The 22,076-nt window shown below is 34.7% G+C and overlaps 3 protein-coding genes across 4 annotated transcripts; all 3 read left to right on the forward strand.

The window, feature by feature from the left end:
* The first annotated feature begins 5,847 nt into the window (after window positions 1–5,847).
* On the forward strand, window positions 5,848–10,912 carry LOC108224385 (serine/threonine-protein kinase PCRK1). Of its 2 annotated transcripts, none has more exons than XM_017398976.2 (5): window positions 5,848–5,951; window positions 6,773–7,192; window positions 7,535–7,795; window positions 8,061–8,183; window positions 10,156–10,912. In XM_017398976.2, exons 2-5 carry the CDS (start codon window positions 6,812–6,814, stop codon window positions 10,672–10,674), a joined length of 1,284 nt encoding a protein of 427 aa, XP_017254465.1. In that variant the 5' UTR covers window positions 5,848–5,951; window positions 6,773–6,811; the 3' UTR covers window positions 10,675–10,912. The 2 variants fall into 2 exon arrangements, with proteins under 2 accessions (XP_017254465.1, XP_017254464.1); XM_017398975.2 differs by having other exon boundaries at window positions 5,895–6,148.
* A 1,888-nt stretch (window positions 10,913–12,800) lies between these two features.
* On the forward strand, window positions 12,801–20,038 carry LOC108224665 (OVARIAN TUMOR DOMAIN-containing deubiquitinating enzyme 12). Its single transcript, XM_017399350.2, has 11 exons — window positions 12,801–12,941; window positions 13,731–14,261; window positions 14,347–14,516; window positions 15,828–15,901; window positions 16,455–16,509; window positions 17,429–17,503; window positions 17,619–17,692; window positions 17,783–17,831; window positions 18,469–18,553; window positions 19,020–19,076; window positions 19,784–20,038. Exons 2-11 carry the CDS (start codon window positions 13,946–13,948, stop codon window positions 19,843–19,845), a joined length of 1,017 nt encoding a protein of 338 aa, XP_017254839.1. The 5' UTR covers window positions 12,801–12,941; window positions 13,731–13,945; the 3' UTR covers window positions 19,846–20,038.
* Window positions 20,039–20,550: 512 nt separating this feature from the next.
* LOC108224666 (small polypeptide DEVIL 8) lies at window positions 20,551–21,304 on the forward strand. The gene is made up of 2 exons (XM_017399352.2): window positions 20,551–20,689; window positions 20,896–21,304. Exons 1-2 carry the CDS (start codon window positions 20,665–20,667, stop codon window positions 21,171–21,173), a joined length of 303 nt encoding a protein of 100 aa, XP_017254841.1. The 5' UTR covers window positions 20,551–20,664; the 3' UTR covers window positions 21,174–21,304.
* The last annotated feature ends 772 nt before the right edge of the window (window positions 21,305–22,076 follow it).

The raw sequence follows: 22,076 nt of genomic DNA on the forward strand, positions 1-22,076 counted from the left end.
TAGGAAATTCTTCACAGCTTCATCAGTGGCCCCTCTCACATAAGGGACCTCAGCGTTAAATCTTTTAAAGTAGTCATGCAGGGTTTCCCTGCTCCTTTGCTTGATATTGGCTAAGGTGGCCACGGGAGGTGCATAGGTCATGGAAGACTGGAACTGCCTGATGAACAGGTCCCCCATCGATTCCGAAGTGCTTATTATCCCTGGGGCTAGCTTAGAAAACCACAGTTGGGCGCGCCCTCGAAGTGAGGCAGCGAAGAGCCTGCAACGCGTGAGGCTGGGGACCTGGTAGACATCCATCTCCATGTTGAACCGCATGTAGTAGGAGGCTGGGTCATCTTCCCCATTGTAGATGAGTTCAGGGTGATGCCTCATGTTTACAGGCGGTGGAGACTCCAGGATGGCCCTAGTAAAGGGAGAACGGGCAACGACAGCTTGAGGGAGCCTCTTCTCCTCCTCCATGCGGTTTAGTATCCTCCTGAGATCATTCACATTCAAATTTCCAAGTCGTTCATCCTCATCGAGGTCATTATTCTCGCCGTGGAGAGAAGGAGGTGGATTACTCCTCCTAAGGTCGTGGACCCGGGATTCTCCATCGTCCACATTGTTCCGCGGCCTAGATGGTTGGCGGGAAAGATGAGGAGGGGATCTCTCCCTATGGGTCCTTGAGTGGAGTGACCGCTCCCTCTCGTCATGATGGGAGGGGGGTCGCTCCTCTCGACGCTGGCGCTCTCTCTCCATTCTTTCCATCTGCTTGGCCTCTAGCCTGAGCCTTAAGTCATGCTCAGTTAGTCTCCTTCCCAACCGGTCAAGAACACTCGTGCTTCTGGCAGCAGAGGGGGTGGGTGGCCGATGGGAACGGGGGGGCACCTCACTTGCCTCAAGTGTGCCCTCTCCCTCAGCCTCTCGGTTGAAATCCCGCTCTAAGTTCCTGGGGGTCACCGAAGGTGTCGGCCCGCGCCCAGTCCTCCTGAAAACTCTCTTCTTCTTGCCTCCCCGCTTACTCATTCGGGCTACCTGATTCTGTATGGTTTTCATGTCCCTTGAAAGGTTCTGCAGGTATTCCATGATGGGATTAGGCGGGGGAGCTTCCCCCTCAGGTGTGACCTGAGGCTGGCTCCCGTTGCTGGGAGTGATGCTATCTTCCCCATCTTGAGTCTCTTGAGGACTCCTTCGGGCTCTCTTAGATCTGTTCTTCCTTCGGCTCATCTTTCTCCCTAAGATGTTGTTAATTCTCCCACTGTGGTCGCCAAATTGTTAACGGGAGAAATTGGTTAACAACAGATGTGGGTACCCGAGTGATTTCCGGAAGGAACAGCGAAGAACACGGGGCGGGAAGTGATGGATGATGTAGCTGATCTTGTGTTTGATCCTCGAGAGAAAGAGAGAAAGTGTTCTCAAGCGTTTCTCAGCAAGAATCAGATTATTAGCACAAGAGGCCTACGTACCCTTATTTATAGGGGTTCAAGCTACCACGTAGTTCTTACGGGCCAAACTTCTTAGCACGGGCTAAGTGTCAGTCCGGTCCATCAAAGCCCAAGTCCGTAGGACCTTGAGGGCAGCCGTCTGGAGAGGCCCGTACTCGCATGGCCTAGGCCCATATGGCAAGAGGCTGTCATGGAGCGGGTCAGAGAATGGATATCGATCCAATAAGTCCTCGTTTGGGGCGAGGGAGCCCAATCATCCTCTATGGGGCGAGGGAGCCCAATCATCCTCGATGGGGCGAGGGAGCCCGTTCATCGTTTATGGGGTGATGTAACCCGATGTGGAAGGCGTAGCCTTAAATGATGAGAGCCCAAAGGACTTAGTAGAATAAAGCATGTGACCCTTCTGATGAGGCCACCTTGTGGTTGAAAGGATGAGGCCAAGAGGCCTAGCTGGAGAATGAGCCCTAGGGTGATGACCCCTGAGAGGCATGAGGCCATAAAGCAATGAGGCTCTAGGCCCATTGATATATCTTTACGATGACCCCTAAGAGTGATGGCCCCCTGGGGGCTCTTCTTCAAGTCTTCATTAATATTCCAAGTCATGGGGCCTCATTGATGAGGCACCTTATAAGAATGATAAGCCCAAAAGACTTGGTCCAAACAGACTGTTGAGCCTAGTATCTGCGGCCCAACCTCCTCTATCCCGGATAAACTGGATAGATCTTCATAAATATAGGTGGAGGAGCCCACCTTGGTGATCCATGCCTGATTATGGGCCTGCCGAGGCCCATGCCAATTTTTGGGCATAACAGTTGTTATCAAAGCAAATATTGAAATGCATGCATGCATCAACAACTCTGCGCGCGCACGAACATGCCATGAATCATGATATGATGAAATTAAACAACATTTAAACGGGTTGACACAGCTCACCCAGTCCAGTTCGGAAAAATTCAATTGATTTTCGCAAGTCAGTCAACTCTTGGTTCCCTAATTTAGGGGCCATCTAAAAGAATAACCAATAAGGTACTGCTATTTTGTTAGCCACTTGGGCCATCAAATCTCCCGGATATCTTAAAAGACGACCAACTGGGAATGCCACACATTCTGGACCTTAATGAGCCTTTGACTTGTGTAGAGCAAGAAAGTGTCTAGAAGAGAAAAGAGGACGGGGCTTGCTGGACTGTTTCAGTCATCCATGAATTATGTCAAATTGCTGGACCTGTCTTTGTTGGCCCAATCTTCTACAGAAGATTATAATTTTGGACAAGTTACCGGAAAATTTTAAATTGAAAAATTGTTGAAGTTGGACAAAAGTTGTTTTCCTAAGTATAGAAATAATGTATAATACGGGGTTTTATATCAAACTGCCTACCCGTTATGTCAAAATATCTGAGTTGACCCACCCATCTCATCGGCGACTCATTTAAGCCACTATAAATCAAATATATATCATTTTACCCACATCACTATTCATACCTCCTTACTTAATCATTTATAAAAAATTAACCGTTCAATTTTTTACTGCAAAACCACTTCGAGTGCCTTCATAATTGTATATAGTATATATCAAAATAATTTGAGAATTTATAAAGTAACATAGTTAGGGTGATCACATAAATATATATTTATAACTATATATATTTTTAACTACATAGTTATGTTATTTTAGAAATTCCCAAATTATTTTGATAAATACTAGGGACAATTATGAAAAGTACTCGAAGTGGTTTTGCAGTAAAAAGTTAAACAATTAATTTTTGATAAATGATTAAGTAAGGATGTATGAATAGTGGTGTGGGTGAAATGATATATATTTAATTTATAGTGGCTTAAATGAGTTGCCGATGAGATAGGTGAGTATTTTGACGTAACGGATGGCCAGTTTGATATAAAACCTATAATATGATATTATATATTATTTTGTATGATGTGATTGTGAGACACGAATAATTGATTGTTTTGTATTTAGACATGTGAGAAAGATGTAATTTATGAAGTTTGTTTTTGGATTTAAAATATGTAAAAGATGTGATTATTCTGTACGCCGTTGCGTCCATATTTTATATTTTTTAACACGTAATTTAATTATATATAAAATATAATTTCATAATCTTTTTAAACCTTCTTATATAAATGTTGAAATTTTAAAATTTTATTCTAAAGAAGATAAATAATTTATAAAATCACATTTTTATAAGAGCATAAGTCCTCGTTTCCACAACAAACAAGCTAAGGAATAGAGGGAGTATTTCTCGTATATTTGTTATATTATCATTTTTATCTCTGGGTATATAAAAATAAAGCTAATTATCAAATGATTATTTATTAAATTATTGCATGACAAATTATATTTACTCTGTTTCTCGTAAATATTATAATAAACTGGTAGATATATTTTGACTTTCTTTCGTGAATATTCTCAAACGACTTCTCCGCTGCATGCATAGTGCATACAGTGATACATAGATGTCGACCAGATTCTCATGTTCTCTTGTTTCGGATACTACTTGTAGTATTTTTAGCAAAGCTCCAAATATTGAGTAAGTTATAAAAATTAATAATGTAAATAACAAAGGGAGGCAACTACATAACAAGTAGACGATAGACGTAAAGTCGTAAAGAGTCTCAGCCAACCAATAGATTTTTGCATAATTTAATATCATAATAGCGTGTTTGTTGGCTGCCGTGTTACTCAATTCATTCTTGTGTATTTTTATATTTCATATATAAAAAATAATTATGTGAAATGTGTTGTCCAGTTTGTATATCTTTGTTTTTTATATGCGAATTGGATTTCACAAAAACATATAATTAATTTAAAATATCTTTAAATAACATTTATTAACTATTTTAGTTAAACAAAATATATTAGTCATATTATATGTCTTTTAATAATAAATAACTAGTTTAGTTAATCAAATTATATTAGTTATATTATATAGTATAATTTAAAATTATAATATTTAAGACAAATTTATCATGTCTTTTTCATTTTTTATATTTATGTTAATATTTAATTTAAGTGTGGCACACAACAAAAAATTAATAAAATTTTAAAATTAATATGGTGATCCTACTTGTTAGTTATACTTTTGAAATGAGATTATTAATATTAATGAATTTATAATCTTATTTAAGGGTGGTGAAATAATGAAAGTTATCAACACTTTATTGAAAATTTATATAATATAAGTTAGAAAGAAGTATGAACTTCCCTCCATCAAAAAAAAAAAAAAGGGTATGAACTTCTTAAAAACCATCGTTTCAAATTTTTATTCAAAAATCAATTTAATTAGTGAAACTTTTAAAGATGACAAGGAATTGGGACCTGGGAAATATATATAGCACCGACATATAAATAACACAAAAATTTGATATTATTGGACTAAATTGATTATACTTCCTAAGTTCACATAATTAAATCACTGAAAGCAAAAAAAATATTTATTCATCTTTAAATCTTGAATTGATCTGACAAAAAGATACTAAAAAAGAAGGGAAATCTACAAAACTACCTACCTTTTCTTTTATTGTTTTCAAAAATACTACCTTCCAGAATTATTTTTAAGAATACCTTTTCATAAAAAAAAAATTTCAAAAATACTGTTTGCAACTTTTGCAACCTCATTTGCAACTACAGGCGGCGCCAGCCGTGTTGCAACCTGATTTCCAGTTCCAGTTTTCAAATGTCATTTTCGACTATATATATCGATTCCGAAAATGAGGTCGAAAATGACATTTGAAAACTGGAACTCGAAATATGGTTGCATATGGTTGTATTCAGTTGCATATGGTTGCATTCAGTTGATTCTATTGTAATCTAATGGCCCCGCCAGGGGCACACCAAACATCTGTTGTTACTTACAGTTTTCAGTTGAATTTAGTTGCAACTGAGGTTGCAAAAGTTGCAACTGCAGTTGCAACCTCATTTGTAACTTTTGCAACCTCATTTGCAACTATATATAGTTTTCAGTTGCATTTAGTTGCAACTGAGGTTGCAAATGAAGTTGCAACTGCAGTTGCAAAAGTTGCAACTGCAGTTGTAACTTCATTTGCAACCTCATTTGCAACTTTTGCAACCTCATTTGCAACTTTTGCAACCTCATTTGCAACTTACAGTTTTCAGTTGAACTAGTTGCAATTGCAGTTGCAACAGTTGCAACAGTTGCAACTTTCCATTTTTATTTGCAACTTTTGCAACCTCATTTGCAACTTTTGCAACCTCATTTGCAACTTTTACGGCTGCGCCGCCCAAGGTTGCAAATGAGGTTGCAAAAGTTGCAAATCGTATTTTTGAAAAAATTTTTTTATGAAAAAGTATTTTTAAAAACAATGAAAAAGATGGTAGTATTTTTAAAAAACTAATTTTACAGATGGATATTTTTAAAAAGATCCCAAAAAAAATCATGAATTAAATGTCCTTGTAGCCTAAATTCAAAGGGTTTGGTGAAGAAGACTTCCTCCTTGGTCAATCTCCCAACTGTCATCTAAAGACTTCTTCTTTTAGTCGTTGCTTGCTCATATGTATGTCTTCCTTTGTATATATGTTTGTAATAATACTGCTACATATACTCATTATTAATACTCCTATTATTATCATCAATTCATCATCACGCATCTTACTCATTCTTAATCTTTGTGCAAGCTGTACTCCCTAGTATCTAGTAAAACATCTTTATTCAGATTATCTTGATCAATCAGACCAGTCCCTGTTTTTAAAGGTAAGTCTTTTGTGAGGGTTCTTATATTATAATCCTAGTCAACTGAATCTGGGTTCATGGTTTTTTCTGGTAATTTGAGATTACTCACAAATGGTTGTCTTCCTCTGTTCATCGTACCTTGTATGTCAGTAGTTAGTAGTAGGATGAAACTATAGGTGTTTGTAGGTATGTTATGTATATTGTCTGATCAATATTTCAGAATTGCTGAGAATTTGCTTATGACTCGGACCTGGGTTTTATTTATAAGCAACCAACTTTGGTTGTAAGATGTGTTATATTATTATATTTTAGTCTAGTTGGAATTTAGTGTTTGGTTCTTCGTAAAGATTCATTTTTCATATGATATTTTAAGGTTCTCCTTGGGCAGAACAATATTTTTTTTTATTGAGGAATTTTTATAAAATTAATATGGTTTAGGACAAAAGCTTAGTAGATGTTTCATAGAGTATTTGTTATTATGTTGTTAAACGTGTGTGATTTTTAAGGTTACTAATTCTATATTCTCTTAAAAGAACCTTAGTTGAATTCTATTGTATTGGTTGAAGTTTTGTGTTGTTTTTAACCTTTTTTAAGTGTATTGCTGGCCTATTCATGGCTCTCACCATTAAAGTTTTACTTGTGTAGCTAAAGTGGTAGTTGCATTTTTTGCCAACTGAAGAGGGTATGAAGTGCTTCCCATTCAACATCAGACAAAGGACGGATGACAAGAAGCAATCACAGCCTAATTCTTTTCAGTCATCTGTAACTGTCTCTACTGATCGAGCAACTAAGAACTCTGGATCTGAGTCGAATTCTAGGAATATTTCTGATAGTAGCTCAAATTTAGGAAGGACCAAAAATACCTTCCCTAGCTTTTCTCAGCAGTCCAGCAATCTCAGAGTGTTCACATTTGCTGATCTGAAGGTAGTCACCAAGAATTTTAGCAGATCCACCAAGATCGGAGAGGGTGGATTTGGGTGCGTTTATAAAGGTGTTGTTAAGATTTCTGAAGAGCCTAAGAAGCTTGAAGTGGCTGTGAAGCAACTTGGTAAAAGAGGCTTTCAGGCAAAGTTTCTCCAACCTTCTACTTTGTTTTATAATTAGTTATTTTGTTCCTTGGTCCTAAATCCCAATTCCATATACAGATGTAGAAAATTTTGAGCGAAAACAATTACTATCTCACATTAACGAAAATGAAATAGCAGGAATTTTCTAAAAATGAACTGTATTTGCACCATAAAAGCTAGACATCGAAAATAAAAAAATTCACATTCATCTTGTGATTCTAGTGAAATAAACACCGCACCAACTTCAAAATTCAAGATTTTCAGCAACAAAAAAAGAGACTTTGCAAGGGTATGCATATATTTTAGTATATAACTTGCGTGTCGCTCCTCTATCTTGCAGGGTCACAAGGAATGGGTGACTGAAGTTAATGTTCTTGGGGTGGTTGAACATCCAAATCTTGTGAAACTAGTGGGATACTGTGCCGAAGATGATGAAAGAGGAATACAGAGGCTTCTAATTTACGAATTCATGCCTAATGGAAGTGTGCATGATCATTTATCAACTCGGTCACAGAATCCTCTTTCATGGGATATGAGAATGAAGGTAGCACAAGATACTGCCCGTGGTTTAGCATACTTGCATGAGGACATGGACTTTCAGGTCTGATAACTTTTTTAGCTCTCATATTTCTCAGTTTCTTTTGTTGTTTGTCCAATAGCTGTATATGTAATATTATAAAGTTTCAAGATTTAAGAAGATATGAATAAGACAAAAGCATTAAATATCAGTGCAGGTTATTAATAATTTAGACTTGGAAAATTGCATGGGGTATCATTGCGGGTGTTTATATTTTTTTCTTGAAAGTAATGTTGTATTATGTCAATATTATGGGAAACTGATGAGAATTTTACCATTATTCATGTAGATCATCTTCAGAGATTTTAAATCTTCCAACATTCTCTTAGATGAGAACTGGAATGCTAAGTTGTCAGACTTTGGATTGGCAAGATTGGGTCCTGAAGAAGGGCTTACCCATGTTTCAACTGCGGTATGCTTATACTAAATGTTTGAGAAAATTTACATTTTTGTATTTATGCACATCATAAAGATCCAAACCACTGCTATGCATAAAACTCAGTTGAGGTTGCCAGTTGAATTTAAGTTCATATCGCTATTGGCCAACCATGTTGCTTAACTTATGGTATATATCAGTGTCCAAAATGTTATTTAGCTTTAATGAAATTAGCAGAACAAAAGGCCTGATCAATGTGGTCCTTGCCCAACATTTTATGAGATTTTCAAATGTGTCACAAGATCCTTAAATAAACTATGGAAAGTCAAAATAGGATCATCATCATCATCATCATCATTTTTCCATCAACTAAGTAGTGCAATTGTGAATAAAAGTGTGTTGGTGAAATATATGAAGAAGTTGTCCCTCCTTGTTAGCTAGGTTTACCAAGCTGGTCCAATTCAATCCTTAACCACAATTTTAATATCTAAGGAAGACAAATTACCGGTTTGGACGCTAAAAATCATAGATTCTGTGAATCAAGGACACAAATCTGGAAGCATATAGTTTGACCAAGGCTCTGTTCAGTTTTAGTTTAGCTTGTAGCCGTGCAACTGTTGCTCATAGTAACAATGTTATGGCTAGAAACACTAGTTTGCATATTAGGAAGAAGATATTAAGTCTGAATGATTGGGCTCATTTTAACTTTATGGCTTTAAATATCAAAGACATCACTCGTTTGGTTCAAATCTACCAAATTAGTCACTCATTTCAATTAACTTAATTTGGTTACCAATTTGAAATTTGTATCAACTTAGTCATTAAAAAGTTAAGATTTTGTATCAATTTAATCATTGGCAGATGGTTTACTTGATACAAAATTTGAAGTGACTAAATCGAGTCAATTTTGAATTTGATATATTTGAACAAACGAGTGATGACTTGATATTTATCACTTTTAAAGACTGCAATTATGCATGATGTGCTCACAAGTCAATGTTTACATTGGCTGATGCACTAATTTACTGGAATTGTGCTACTAAGTTCTTCATCTGAATTGTTACTGGTAATTAATAGTGATAACCCCCCACCTCAATTTGCGACACGTCCTTTTCATTTAGAGATGCAGTATTTTACTTAAAGGCTTGCCTTTTTTTAATCATTAGTACTACTTTATTAGCTTCAATTTTCACATAGTTTTGGAGAACAGTTTTCAGTACCTATATGCTATTTGAAGCTTTATTTAATAAAGAAAACATGGTACACAAGCTTAAGGCAGTGTTTGTTTGTACAAACGGTATATAATTCCTTAAGTTATCGGGTTTGACTAAGTGGGCGTCTGCTTTCTGTAAATAAGTGTTTTACCTGACATCAATCTCATATATAAACATTAGAGCACTTATTTAAGTGAAACATCCCAACTAATATTATTGTTTTTAAGCTCGTGTAGTGAGTGAACAATAATTTTTTGGTGAGTAGGAGATTAGATACCTCCCCCCCCCCCCCCCCCCCCCAATCTTCTCCAAATAACAAAATCATGATGAAATATGGCCTGCGGCATTATTTTAATGAGATTGAAAAATTAATCAGTGGAGGTATTTTTTATCACACAAGAACTTAGCTCAAAGATGGAAACAAACACCCTATAAATATCGTCCCATCCCAGTTAATCCCATCAGGGGTTGGTCTCTTGGCGAGTGCAATATTAATTAGTCCCCCTAAGATATAACACATGATGACACTCGATAGATTGTTCAAAATGATTATGGGATTTGTGGTAATTTGTTTGTCCAGATGAGAACAGTTAGTCCTGTTCTAAGCTTAATCCCTTTAAAACATAAATTGGCCTGAGGGTTATGGAAGAACTTGGATCATTTTCATTTTCACCTTAAACAAAGAAAGTAATGAAGGTGCTGCTTGTTCTGTTGGTCGAATGCCAAGTTTATCAATTCGTTGTTTATCAAAGCAGGTCATATTTTTGTCACTATTTAACATGAAATATATTCAGGTTGTGGGAACAATGGGATATGCAGCTCCAGAATACATCCAAACTGGGCGTCTAACAGCCAAGAATGATGTGTGGAGCTATGGTGTCTTCCTCTATGAACTTATTACGGGCAGGTCCCCTGTTGACCGGAATCGTCCTAAATCTGAGCAGAAGCTTCTGGAATGGGTAAGGCCTTACTTATCAAACCCAAAGAAGTTTAGGTTAATAATCGACCCTAGATTTGAAGGGAAGTATCCAATCAAGTCAGCCCTGAAATTGTCAAAGATAGCCAATCAGTGCCTGGCCAGAAACCCAAAAACACGTCCAAAGATGAGTGAAGTGTTGGAAATGGTGAATCAGATTATAGATCCAGCAACATTGGCTGACAGGAATAGGCCAGAGCGGATGCTTTCAGCTCCGCCAGAAGCAGCTCATCAGGAAAGCACTGAGCAGACTGGGAGAAAAAGAAAAATAATTGAAATTGTCAACGGTTCTTGGCTGGCTCACATGTGGTCATCAAAGCCTGTAAAAACCTCTTGACTGCAGATTTTGTGATCATATATAGAATTTTGTCAGAGGTTTTTGTTATTGGGGACTATGAAAATCTTTAGGGGGTTAATGGAGGGTAGATAATGAACGACATTTCTTCAGAAACATGTATAGTCTATAGATATTGTCTTTGCAGTTTCAACATTCTAGTCAGGAGCATTTGACTTGCATGGGAGCTGGACATATTTTTTGTGCCACTAAATATATTTTTTATATGGTATTAAGTAAACTAAGAGTCACTCATCTCTGCCGGCTATTCCACCTGAGGTTAAGAAATTTGTACAGAATCGCCCCAGAACTTTATTCCTATTCTAAAAAATCTTGGAAGAAAGCATGTGGAGGTGTATCCATTATGCCCTGCTTGTACATCAGCTATGGAGTCTTTGGACCATATTTTGTTCTCATGTTCATACACTCGACAATGCTGGCAGTTGAGTCAATATATTCTAAAATCTGTCACAGGTGCTACGTTCTTTCAGAGTTTGGTGGATGCATTTGCAGACATGACATTGCAGGAGCTTCAATTTCTTTGTTGGGTAGCCTTTTCTTTTTTTCAGGCTTTGTTGGGTAGCTTTGAATATATGGTGTTACAGGAATTCAGCGGCTTGGAGTCTAAAATTAAAATAATATATATTGAAAATAGGAGATTATATATGATTTACTAATCCATTCATATTAGGACCACAATATAATAGGTTGATCCTTGACCATAAATTCGAGAAAACTATCCTTTTAATAATTTTGGTTTTATTTCATATATTTGTTTTTAAGGGAATAAAACACTTTTCAAGAGGGAAAATGTTTTGAAAAGGTATTATGCGTCTTACAAAATTAATTTTTAATATTATTCATGATAATAAAATGAAAAATTTAAATATCATTTCTACAATTAAATTTCTTGATTTAATATTTTTTTATTTAAAAATTAGACTTTCAAAAATAAACAACACACAACTAGATATAAGTTTCTTGGCATATCTAAGAAAATCAAGTGAGATATTGACTTCATTATATTCGACCAAATTTAGTATCCAGTCAATAAAAATATAAAAGACTTAATTACCAAAAAAACTATATAACTATCGTGTTTTTTTCAATTTAACCATAATAGTATATTTGTTGCAAGATAATGCAAGTAACTTTAAAAAAATTTATTTTAAAAACCCAATCTCACTAGTTCATAACCATGGTTAAGTTAAAATTAGGATGTATGCCACGTATATTATCAAGTTATTAATTAAATTATTTGGTACATGGGTTTTATTAATACTTTTACTATTTCATTAAGGGTCAAAATCCTAATTCACAATCTACACAAACACAGAGCATACTAAAACTTATGTTCAAAGGCGACGATGTTAGAGTGATTTTTTGAAACCATCGTCTATAAGGTACCGTATATCGATTATTTTTCATGCGATTTATATTAATTTATATCAAATTGATAATTTTATTTAAGAAAAAAATAGATTTTTTCGCCACCAAACTTATTGTGATTTAGAAACTTAGCACTAAATTATGATTTTTTTTTGTCACTGATGTTAGGTTCAGATTTTTTCGGTCACTTATGTTAGATCTGGATTTGATTATTAACACTATATTATTGAGTTCAAAAAAAAAAAAAACACTATATTATTCTTTTTAGCATTATTAAAATATTGTGTTAGTTTGCAATATTTTGGTGATCTGAAAACGAGAGTTTGACACGCATTTTAACACTTCTAAGAAATTTAGTTTCATAAATTATTTTATTATTTTTTTTAAATAAAAAATTTTCATTTGAATTTTTATACACAAAAAGAAAATGTAAATATAGATGACTTTTTATGTATGTATAATAAATTATATAAAATTTTAAAATTAAATTAAAAAAATTGATGTCTTGTGCTGCAGGTGACATTCATGTCAGCTATGAATTAACCATGGTTAGAGATTCATTAAAATTGAGTTATGTCAAATTGATTTTGTATTACTTAGTTGCATTATTCTGCAACAAAAACAGTTTTATGGTTAAAATGAAAAAATCACATAAGTTTAATAGTTTTTTTGGTAATTAAGTCAATATAAATGGTTCAATATTTTACGCCAAAAGCCCAATTTTGCCCCCCTATCACTACCTATAGGCAGCCTACAGTCCTATACACACGCACATATATACAAATATTTCTTGGTTTCCCACCCCCCTAAACTGGTTTCATCTTTCGTGTCATCCCCAAACTCTCTGTATTTTCATTGCCCCTCTTCAATCCTACTCAAAGGTGCAATTTTTTCTTAAACCCATGTTTCAATATCTCTTTATATGTTTCTTGTTTTAGTGTTTCTTTGGATTTTCTTGATTTTTATGATTGTTGTTATATACTTGTATCTTTGTATTGAAGTTATTGATTTTAGTTTATAGTTTTCTTGTTTTTTGACTTTTGGGAATGTTATTTGTTTGCACAGCACTTGGGCACCCTTAGTTTATTGATTTCTTGTGGCTAATTGGTTTTTAGTTTTAAATTTTAGTTTTGATGTAAGTGGTAGAGAAAATTAGTATACATGATTGGTTGATAGTTTATTGGAGAGTCTTGGAGATGTTAGTAATATTGATTGCCCATGGTTGATGTTCGAATTTACCCGAAAAGTTGCTGAATTTATTTATGAAGTCTTGATTGTATAAAATCTTCTTAAGATACTTTTACTTTACCTAAAGAGCTTGGGTGGTCCAGAACGAGGATGTGGTTTAATAAGCAGGTTTGTGATAGTAACAAGTCGGGATCATGTTACTTGTCGTAATATTGTGATGCTATTGATGTTTATTACTTTTCGCTTTTTAACAGCACATGTGACTGTGAAAGTGGTATTAGTGACGAAATATAGCCAAAGTCATTTTTAATGTAGAGATTTTTTAGGGCTTAAATAGCTAATGTGCCAAGAATACAAGACTAAATATTTCTGATGTTTAGTTTTGAAGCTTTCACATTATGTCGTCTTTACTGCTTTTTCAGGTTTGTTCATGTCCAATTAGTTATTGCTATTAATGTTTATTAATACCTTTCCGTCTGCAGGCAGATAGTATCTAGCTTTGTGTGACCTTTGAAGGTGGAAGATTCACGTTGTTGTATGAATTAGGCTTTAACTATATTGGAGCAAAGAGTAATCGCATTACCTCAATCAGTTAAAAGCTGCGTCGAGGCTTGAGCAGAAATAAAGTTTGTCAACGTTCCACTTTTTGCACTTAGTGGTGGCTACCAATTTGCAAAGACTACGACGAAAGTTAGCTATGAGTGATCCAGATCCAGATGTTGCTCGATGGGGTCTTCATCTTCTTGATGTGGACCACCTTTTTAGTTCTAACTATTATGGTGATACCAGTCATCATGATGTTTACATCAGTCGAGAACAGTATTCTACAGATAATCATAATGATATGGACAGTATCAGCATTGAAAATGATGAGATTATTGCACATACCCTACAGGAAGAATTAACTCGAATGTCACTTGCGGAACGAACTGAATTTTCTAATGCAAGGGATAATTGGCAAGGATTCTCTGCTACTCAGGACCAGTCTGTTACACCATGGAGCTATCATGATAGTGAGTCCTCGTCCTGGTAGAACATAGGTCATTTATCAAGTTATGTTAATAGAAACTTTCTTTGAACTGATTTTACCAATGACAGGCAAGGAGAATGACCTACAAGAGAAATATGATATAGGTATTAGTAGTTCATGCTCTAGCCCAGAAGAATCACATGATGGGGAAGATCTTACCTATAACCTGGAGATAACAGATGAGTTCGATCTTGATGGAGAAGTTGGCAAGAGGTTGTACGAAATGGTTCCTGTGCCCGTGAGTATAGCTTCTATAAGAATTTTTCTTTAGTTTTTTTTTTCTCTATTGCACGATGTAGGACATATATATTGATTTTTAATATTAAAATCTTAATAAGACTAGGAAAACCTTTTCCGAATAAATAGCCAACATTAATACCTATGTTTCCAAGAAAAAATATTTGCAATTTCTGCTTCAGATGCTTATGGATTTAGAATGAGTTTTTTGAAAATTTTATATTTTCTACTAGATTATGAAAGCATCATTATACATGCAGATTTTATATACCATAGTTACGATGCATTAATTAGTACGTGGCTTTGACATGAGCATTACTTAAGGCTTGAATGCTTGAACACTATGGAATTTTTCGGCTGTCTAAAGATCAAATAATAATATGTAAAAGAATTCATGCAGCTTATATGCTGTCATAGTAGATAGATACTAGTTATTGCCATTTATATTTTCATGTTAGCATTTTCCATATAAAGCTGCAAACTAATTTAATTTGAAAGTAGGTGATGCTTGATAGGTGATTAACTGCATACAAAATTTAATTTGATATCTTTAGAGCTTATATGAATCATATGATAGCTGGTGTAGAGCTTTATTGTTTTGCTACTTGATTTTGTAGTATACATGTTCTGTACACTCGCCCTGTATAGATTATTGTGCTTGCACTATCAGTATATAAGTCAAAGATATATTACACCCAACTAATTTGGAGCTGATGTGTCGACAATACTTTTTAAGTGGATGCGGCGGATATCTTTCATTTCTTCCGATATTTTATCAAAACATTCCCTGTAGGTTCATTGCCCCGCATCAGTATTACACTATTACTTAAACTCTTATTCCTCCTATGTTCAATTTGATGAATCAATTTGACCCTTGGAAGTTAAAAAGTGAAAGAAAACTTAAGGTGCTATTAAAAGCCAAGAACCATTACTTACTAGTTACTAGTGAAAACCTAGTAGCTATCCAAAAACAGAAAAGGATCACCTCTAGATGTACCTCTGTGGCAGTCCTCCAGTCTCTTATTATCAATAACAAATTTAGATTTTCTACCCAAAATTTTCATTTTACCATTTTGGCTGGTCTCAATGCGATCAGTTCAATTATTTACAAGATTCTCCCTTCTGGTTGCTGCATATTAGGATTATACAATATTTCTTTTCCTTTCATTCAAACCACTTCTTTAGGGCGTATGTTTACTTCTCATACGATATCACTCTGTTGCATGATCCCTTCTTCCACACCTTAAGATATAGCACCTAAATTGAAATCTTGCTGAACGAACTTTTTAAACTATCTATGATGCTTCTGCAGCATGTTCCCAGAACTAATGGAGATATACCTTCCATTGATGAAGCAAGTTCTGATCATCAAAGGCTTTTGGACAGGTATCTCATCAGTTTTTCTATTTTTAATGCGTTAATGAGATGACTTGTGTTCTGTATATCACAAATAGTCAACTAGATACCATGGACATATAGTCTAATGCTTTGAGTAGTTTGTCCTCCGTTATGTGGTGGACTCATGGGCTGATATGCACAGATATAGCGAAAATGACTGTAGATAGCTTATATTCATAAACCAAATGGTGAAGTCCTTTTCTGACAATGGGTTATATATCTAAGTATTTCCCATCTGCATAGGTTTCTTATTATATATTTTACTTTACATTTTTCATGTGGTGCTACCTAGCCATTCATATCTCTTCTTAAGACTGAACTGTTTAATTCTTCTGTTATTTGCCATTGTTAACATTACAAATTTAGGTTCAATTGGTAGATCACGAAAAAAGAAGAATAAGAAACAATTATATTTTAATTGCGGCCAACTGCGCAACTGAGCCTGATTTCTCTTGCTGCTTGCTACTTAACTATACCAAGATATCTATTGTTGTTACACAAATTCTTGCGAACTTTAAGGTGTAAATATCTTTGGATTCAGGTTGCAGTTATATAACCTGGTTGAGTGCAAAGTTGAGGGAGATGGTAACTGTCAGGTTAGTTTCATCTTCTTCCAGATACTGTTGCTCTCAGAATTATTGAAACTGCATCTGCTATATTTTATATTATATATAAGGATAAAGGATTTGCTTACCTGATAATATCTGTCATCTATAATCTTTTTCACATGGTTCGTCTCTATGGAAGTAAGTGCTTATTTGAAGCATGTATGTTGTATTCTTAATGATGAAAGTATTAAAAGAAAATTCAGGTTTACCTATTTTGGTCTTGTTGAAGAAAAAAATGTTTTGGATGCAATTTCCCATACTCTGGGATGGTACCTGGACATCCTACCAGTCAATCACATTCATGCAGATTCTCTATATGATATACTGTATTAATATAAAGAGAGTTTTAGTGACAGTTTTTTCCTGTCCTCATAAATCCTCTGTATCAATGGCATGTGTGGCCATATATCATTTTACATATTCGGAACTTTATATGAAGTAGATTTCTTCCCTTCATAACTTTTCCTTGGTGGCAGTCGGACTTCAGATTCACAGATTCTCTATATGATATACTGTATATTAATATGAAGTGAGTTTTAGTGACAGTTTTTTCCTGTCCTCATAAATCCTCTGTATCAATGGCATGTGTGGCCATATATCATTTTACATATTCGGAACTTTATATGAAGTAGATTTCTTCCCTTGATAACTTTTCCTTGGTGGCAGTCGGACTTCAGATTACCATTGTATACTTCTTAAATTTTGATATGCCATTAAGGTAATAAAATAAATGTTTATCCCTCAAACAAGTCCAAATATGACAGTATATAAGGTTTCTCTTTAATGTCATCTGCCACCAGTTCCTTCTGTTTGCACATCTGAAGGAGTGTCCAATTACACTTCCTGAGATTATTTAGTTTACCCTACAATCATAAATTTTATTAATCTCTCCTGTTTCTTTCTGCAGTTTCGTGCTCTATCAGATCAATTCTATCGTTCTCCAGAACATCACAAATTTGTTAGAAGACAAATTGTTAATCAGGTATTTAGGTGGTCTTGTTATATATAGTGATTCTGCTTTTCACAGTTTATGCTACTTAATATGTAAACTGCGGATGATGTCTCTAATTTTTTTATGCAATCGGTGATTTTTCCAGCTTAAGTTACATCCAGATATGTACGAGGGATATGTTCCCATGGCTTATGGTGAATACTTGAAGAAAATGTCAAAGTACTACATGATTTTGTTCACTTTTAAGTGTTAACCTCTTTCAGATTCTAAAGTTGTTTTATTACAATTTTTGACATATGTTTACACTAGGAATGGCGAATGGGGAGATCATGTTACCTTGCAGGCAGCATCAGATTCTGTAAGCTAGTAATTCCGAATCTTATCATTTTCCTGATTAAGTTGCTTTCATATTTTCACTTGCTCAGAATTGCATCTTAATTATTAAATCTTTGATCTCACGCAGTCATTGTTATGAAACATAGGTTTATAGAAGGATAGAAGTGTTTAGTAATTTTTCTTTAACAGAATAATGTCACTGCACTCCGAAAATATTACCTTCTAAAATTTGGTTATTAACCTCCTTTGGCTTTAGCCCAATTTATACCTCTATCTTGGTAAGAAAGAGGTCATGGTTTGAAGCCTTAGCAGTGGCATGACTATATGAGTATAATGCATATTTCTTCAGTTAGCCATTTTTTTTAAAAGAAATAGTAATATAATAACAGTAACAAGTAAAATAGAAGAACTAAAACATGTGATACATATGTAAAAGAGAGAAAGGAATACAGTTTCACTCTTTTTATCTATCACTTTGCTCAAACGGCATTAGTTGTATTAGCCTTTTTGGACTATAAACAGAACATTTAGGCAAACTTATACCTATTTTACTCTGATATTTATAGTAGCTTGGATATATTCATTTTTTTAAGTATTGAAGAACAGTAAAAATGTATTCCGTAATCGTTCTAATACAAAATATTAATATTCTCTTGCAGTATGGTTTAAAGATTTTTGTCTTGACATCATACAAAGAAACTTGCTCCATTGAGATTCTTCCGAAGGTGCAAATGTCTAAAAGAGGTAAGTATCAGGATTATATTTTTTTTTGTCATGTTTGTATTATAATATAGACAGGATTATCTTTTGGTCCATCATGGTTTCCTTTAAGATATCAAAATCTTATCTTGTTTTGTCAAAAAAATTTGAATACAAATTAATATTTACAGCAGTGTAATTAAATGTTTTTTTACTTATTGAAAGTATCTGCATGTTCTTGTGTATTTTTCCCCCAAATCTTAGTTTCCTTTTTCAATCAGGTAACTAGTGTCATGTAGCAAATAGTAAATTTAAAAGCCACTTTTATAGATCTGACAATCCATTAACTGATGCTTCTGTGATTTTGAACTCATACAGATGCTTTTACTTAGTTCGATTCTGCACATTTCATTCTTTTAGAGCCTAGTGAACATATATTTTTATGTAGAAGCAAGGTATGTTACTTTTTTGCTACTGAAATTTAATTCTGATTTAATAAAAAATTGTGCAGTTATTTTCTTGAGTTTTTGGGCGGAGGTGCATTACAACTCTATCCATCCGGAGGGAGGTAAATAATAGACCTGAGTCTCTATATGCTACATCTTTTAGACATCAGAAGTATAATTTCTAGGTTCTGTACTTTGACAGATAAAGATCTAAATATGTTAATTAAAATTAGCAGAATGATATAGTTGTGTTCAACATATATACTTATAAGCGTAGGAGCTATTATGGGAAAAGGAAATTTTGTGATTATTCGATGACAAAATCTAGGTTTAAACTCGTTTTAGACTACTTGTGCAGAGAAATATAAATTTGGCAGTCTCTCTTTTGTTTCCGTTTTTCTAATAAGCATAATGTGAATTATAATCAAGTGGTGAGGGAATGGCCATGGTCTGTTTGGCTTCCAATATACAAAAAATCAAATACTTTCGAGCCAAGCACAAAAAGACCACTCAAAAAATATTAGAACTTCTTCTCAGGACCAGCATTCAAACAGACACATCCATCTTCCATATTTTTTTTGTTTCTGGAGCTCCAATTGCAAAAACATGTTACTGTGTTTCCGCACTTGGCCAGCAATCCATACACATCTGTAAAATGTAAAAACATCCAGTACTCAATCTCTCAAACATCTTCTGCAACATCGGACTAAAGTTTATCCACATTCCAGTGTTAAAATACCCAGAGTTTCTAACGTTTTTTTTTTGCTGCTATTTAATTTGATAGTGTCTCATGTTAATGATCACATCTTATTCTTCTGTGGAATTTCAGAGATGCCAGCAGAAGACTCAAAGAGGCGAAAAGGGTGGAGGTTTTTTGGAAATAAGCATTAGGTTTCGCCGAACTTGTGTGGAGCAGAGTTGTTAATTTTGTCACCGCAGCATCTCAGCGGCTTTACTTGTACAGTCTCCCTTACATGAGACGTTTAGTTCATACTTATACATGTATCTATTCCCAAACACATTGTAGATCAAATTATTTTATAAAAAATATATAATAAAATGCTTAGCGCATAAGATAGATAAATTCCACGTCTTCCATTTATCACTACCTCACTACATCTTAGCATTCATACATACTATCCTCCAATACGAGAAAACCAAGACATGTACGGATGTACTTGATAGTTTATTTATTGGAAAATGCTTGGTGCACATAATTGTGTACAAAAACATGTACATAATCACATGTGGTGGATTCTAATTGGATGGCCCCCCTGCATTTACACCAACCACCCCAATTAAAACACACCACATCACCTGCTGTACACAGTTATGTGCACCTAGCACTACTCTTATTGGTTTTAAAATCTTAATACATATCTTTTCCCGAGATTTTTCGTTTCAACCCAAATTATTCTCATATAGAAAGTCTAATATACACCCGAGTAGAAGCTTAGAAAAAGGAATATATTATACTGATCCTTGAAATAAAAGATTCTTGAAAGAGTATAATATATTAGGTGGCGTAGAATAAATAAACGCTTTCTGGGCCAAAATATTCCTTACCCCATAGTCCACCACAACCACCTTAAAACACTATACATAAACAAACATGAAACACAGTGTAGAGTTTGGCTTGTTAGACAGAGACACCAATGCACGAGAAAAGAGAGAAAGAAATGAATATGATGCTGAGCAAGTGTTATAGCCATGACTCAGGAGCTGCAGCTTCTGAGTAAGTCATCAACTTATGGTTCGGAATCGATGATTCCGTACACACACTCTGGACAACTGTACCTTTTCTAATGCATCTTTAATTCTTTTACTTTTTTCTATTTTTTATTATTATAATTTGTGACTCCTCTATATTAATATACTAGTGCCAAATAGTACAGCTTTTAAAGATTCACACCTCTACTAATATACTCCGCCTCACTGCAGTGGTTTCACCTGATATAAATATCACCAAAAGTACACGTTCTTTTATTTGTAAAATCACACACATGGAAGAGGGCAAGAGGAGCAGCAACGGCAAGAGCCTGGGAGCGGAAGAGCCCGGTGCTGGTGCGGGTGCGGGTGCTAGTACTGGTGCGGGGGAGGAGGCCAGGTCGTTCGGGAAGAAATGCGGGCATCTGGCCAAGACGCAGCGGGCCAAGTTTTATATACTCCGCAGATGCATAGCTATGCTTGTTTGTTGGCGAGACCGCAATGACCAATGACTCTTGGCTACTAGATTAAACTGCTATCTTTTCAAACATTAACATTCTTCAGCTTTTGTTATCCAAGCAGTTGAAACTTTCTTATAAAAGTTTGTTTGGTTATTTGTTATGGCTTCTTGATTTTTTTTAGTTCTTTAATCGGTTAATGTTTGCTGTTTGTCGTCGATTTCTTCTTCTTCTTCTGCAAACATGTAGAATTTAGTTTGTTCATCGTTTAGAATTCCGCAGCATTTTTCGCAGGATTGCATAGTTAAATGGTAAGCCAGGTTTGAAGTTGGAAATATATTTCTCATTTCAGAATGAAATTATACAGTGAGATTCGTTTAATATTATAGCCATCAGATGAAAATGACAGATAGGTGATTTTGAAGTAAATCTGTTATTGATTTGGATTTGTGTATATAAATCATCAGTTACGGGCGCACATATCATCTGGTTAATTTCACATCCAACTCATGACTCTATTTCAGACAGATAATGTGCTCTGCGGAGCCAAGCACTAATACCTGTTCGCAGTACTTGTTATCAAATGTTTACAAGAATGACTCAAGTTTAGAGCCTGTTTGCCTCGCCGTTTAAGCGGGGCTTAAAGCTGATTATAAAAAATATTTGTCTGATAAGTTATTCATAAATAATTTTTATTTTCATTATTATATTTTTAGTAATCTATAAATTATTAATAAGTCTAAATGACTCAAACATACATTTTATACTCCCAAATTATCACATTAAATCACGTTAAATCATGAACCATAATTTTAAATTCAGATAAATGGGCTCTTAGTCTAGAGTTTGCAATCACGATATTACACCGTAATTAAAATAAAAACAGATGAGAAAAAAATACGTTATAATTCATTATTATTAACATCATTCAAATTTATTACATTTATCACACAACAT

Source organism: Daucus carota, chromosome 6 (genome assembly GCF_001625215.2).
Source record: "Daucus carota subsp. sativus chromosome 6, DH1 v3.0, whole genome shotgun sequence".
Taxonomy (NCBI): domain Eukaryota; kingdom Viridiplantae; phylum Streptophyta; class Magnoliopsida; order Apiales; family Apiaceae; genus Daucus; species Daucus carota.

Bases quoted from the DNA above. Each gene is read 5' to 3' on its own strand.
- LOC108224385 (XM_017398976.2), top strand. From the start codon at position 6,812: ATGAAGTGCTTCCCATTCAACATCAGACAAAGGACGGATGACAAGAAG. The intron at 7,193-7,534 runs GCAAAGTTTCTC...TCTATCTTGCAG, and splicing joins TTGGTAAAAGAGGCTTTCAG to GGTCACAAGGAATGGGTGAC. The intron at 7,796-8,060 runs GTCTGATAACTT...TTATTCATGTAG, and splicing joins ATGAGGACATGGACTTTCAG to ATCATCTTCAGAGATTTTAA.
- LOC108224665 (XM_017399350.2), top strand. From the start codon at position 13,946: ATGAGTGATCCAGATCCAGATGTTGCTCGATGGGGTCTTCATCTTCTT. The intron at 15,902-16,454 runs GTATCTCATCAG...CTTTGGATTCAG, and splicing joins CATCAAAGGCTTTTGGACAG to GTTGCAGTTATATAACCTGG. The intron at 17,832-18,468 runs GTAAGCTAGTAA...ATTCTCTTGCAG, and splicing joins TGCAGGCAGCATCAGATTCT to TATGGTTTAAAGATTTTTGT.
- LOC108224666 (XM_017399352.2), top strand. From the start codon at position 20,665: ATGACTCAGGAGCTGCAGCTTCTGA. The intron at 20,690-20,895 runs GTAAGTCATCAA...GCCTCACTGCAG, and splicing joins TCAGGAGCTGCAGCTTCTGA to TGGTTTCACCTGATATAAAT.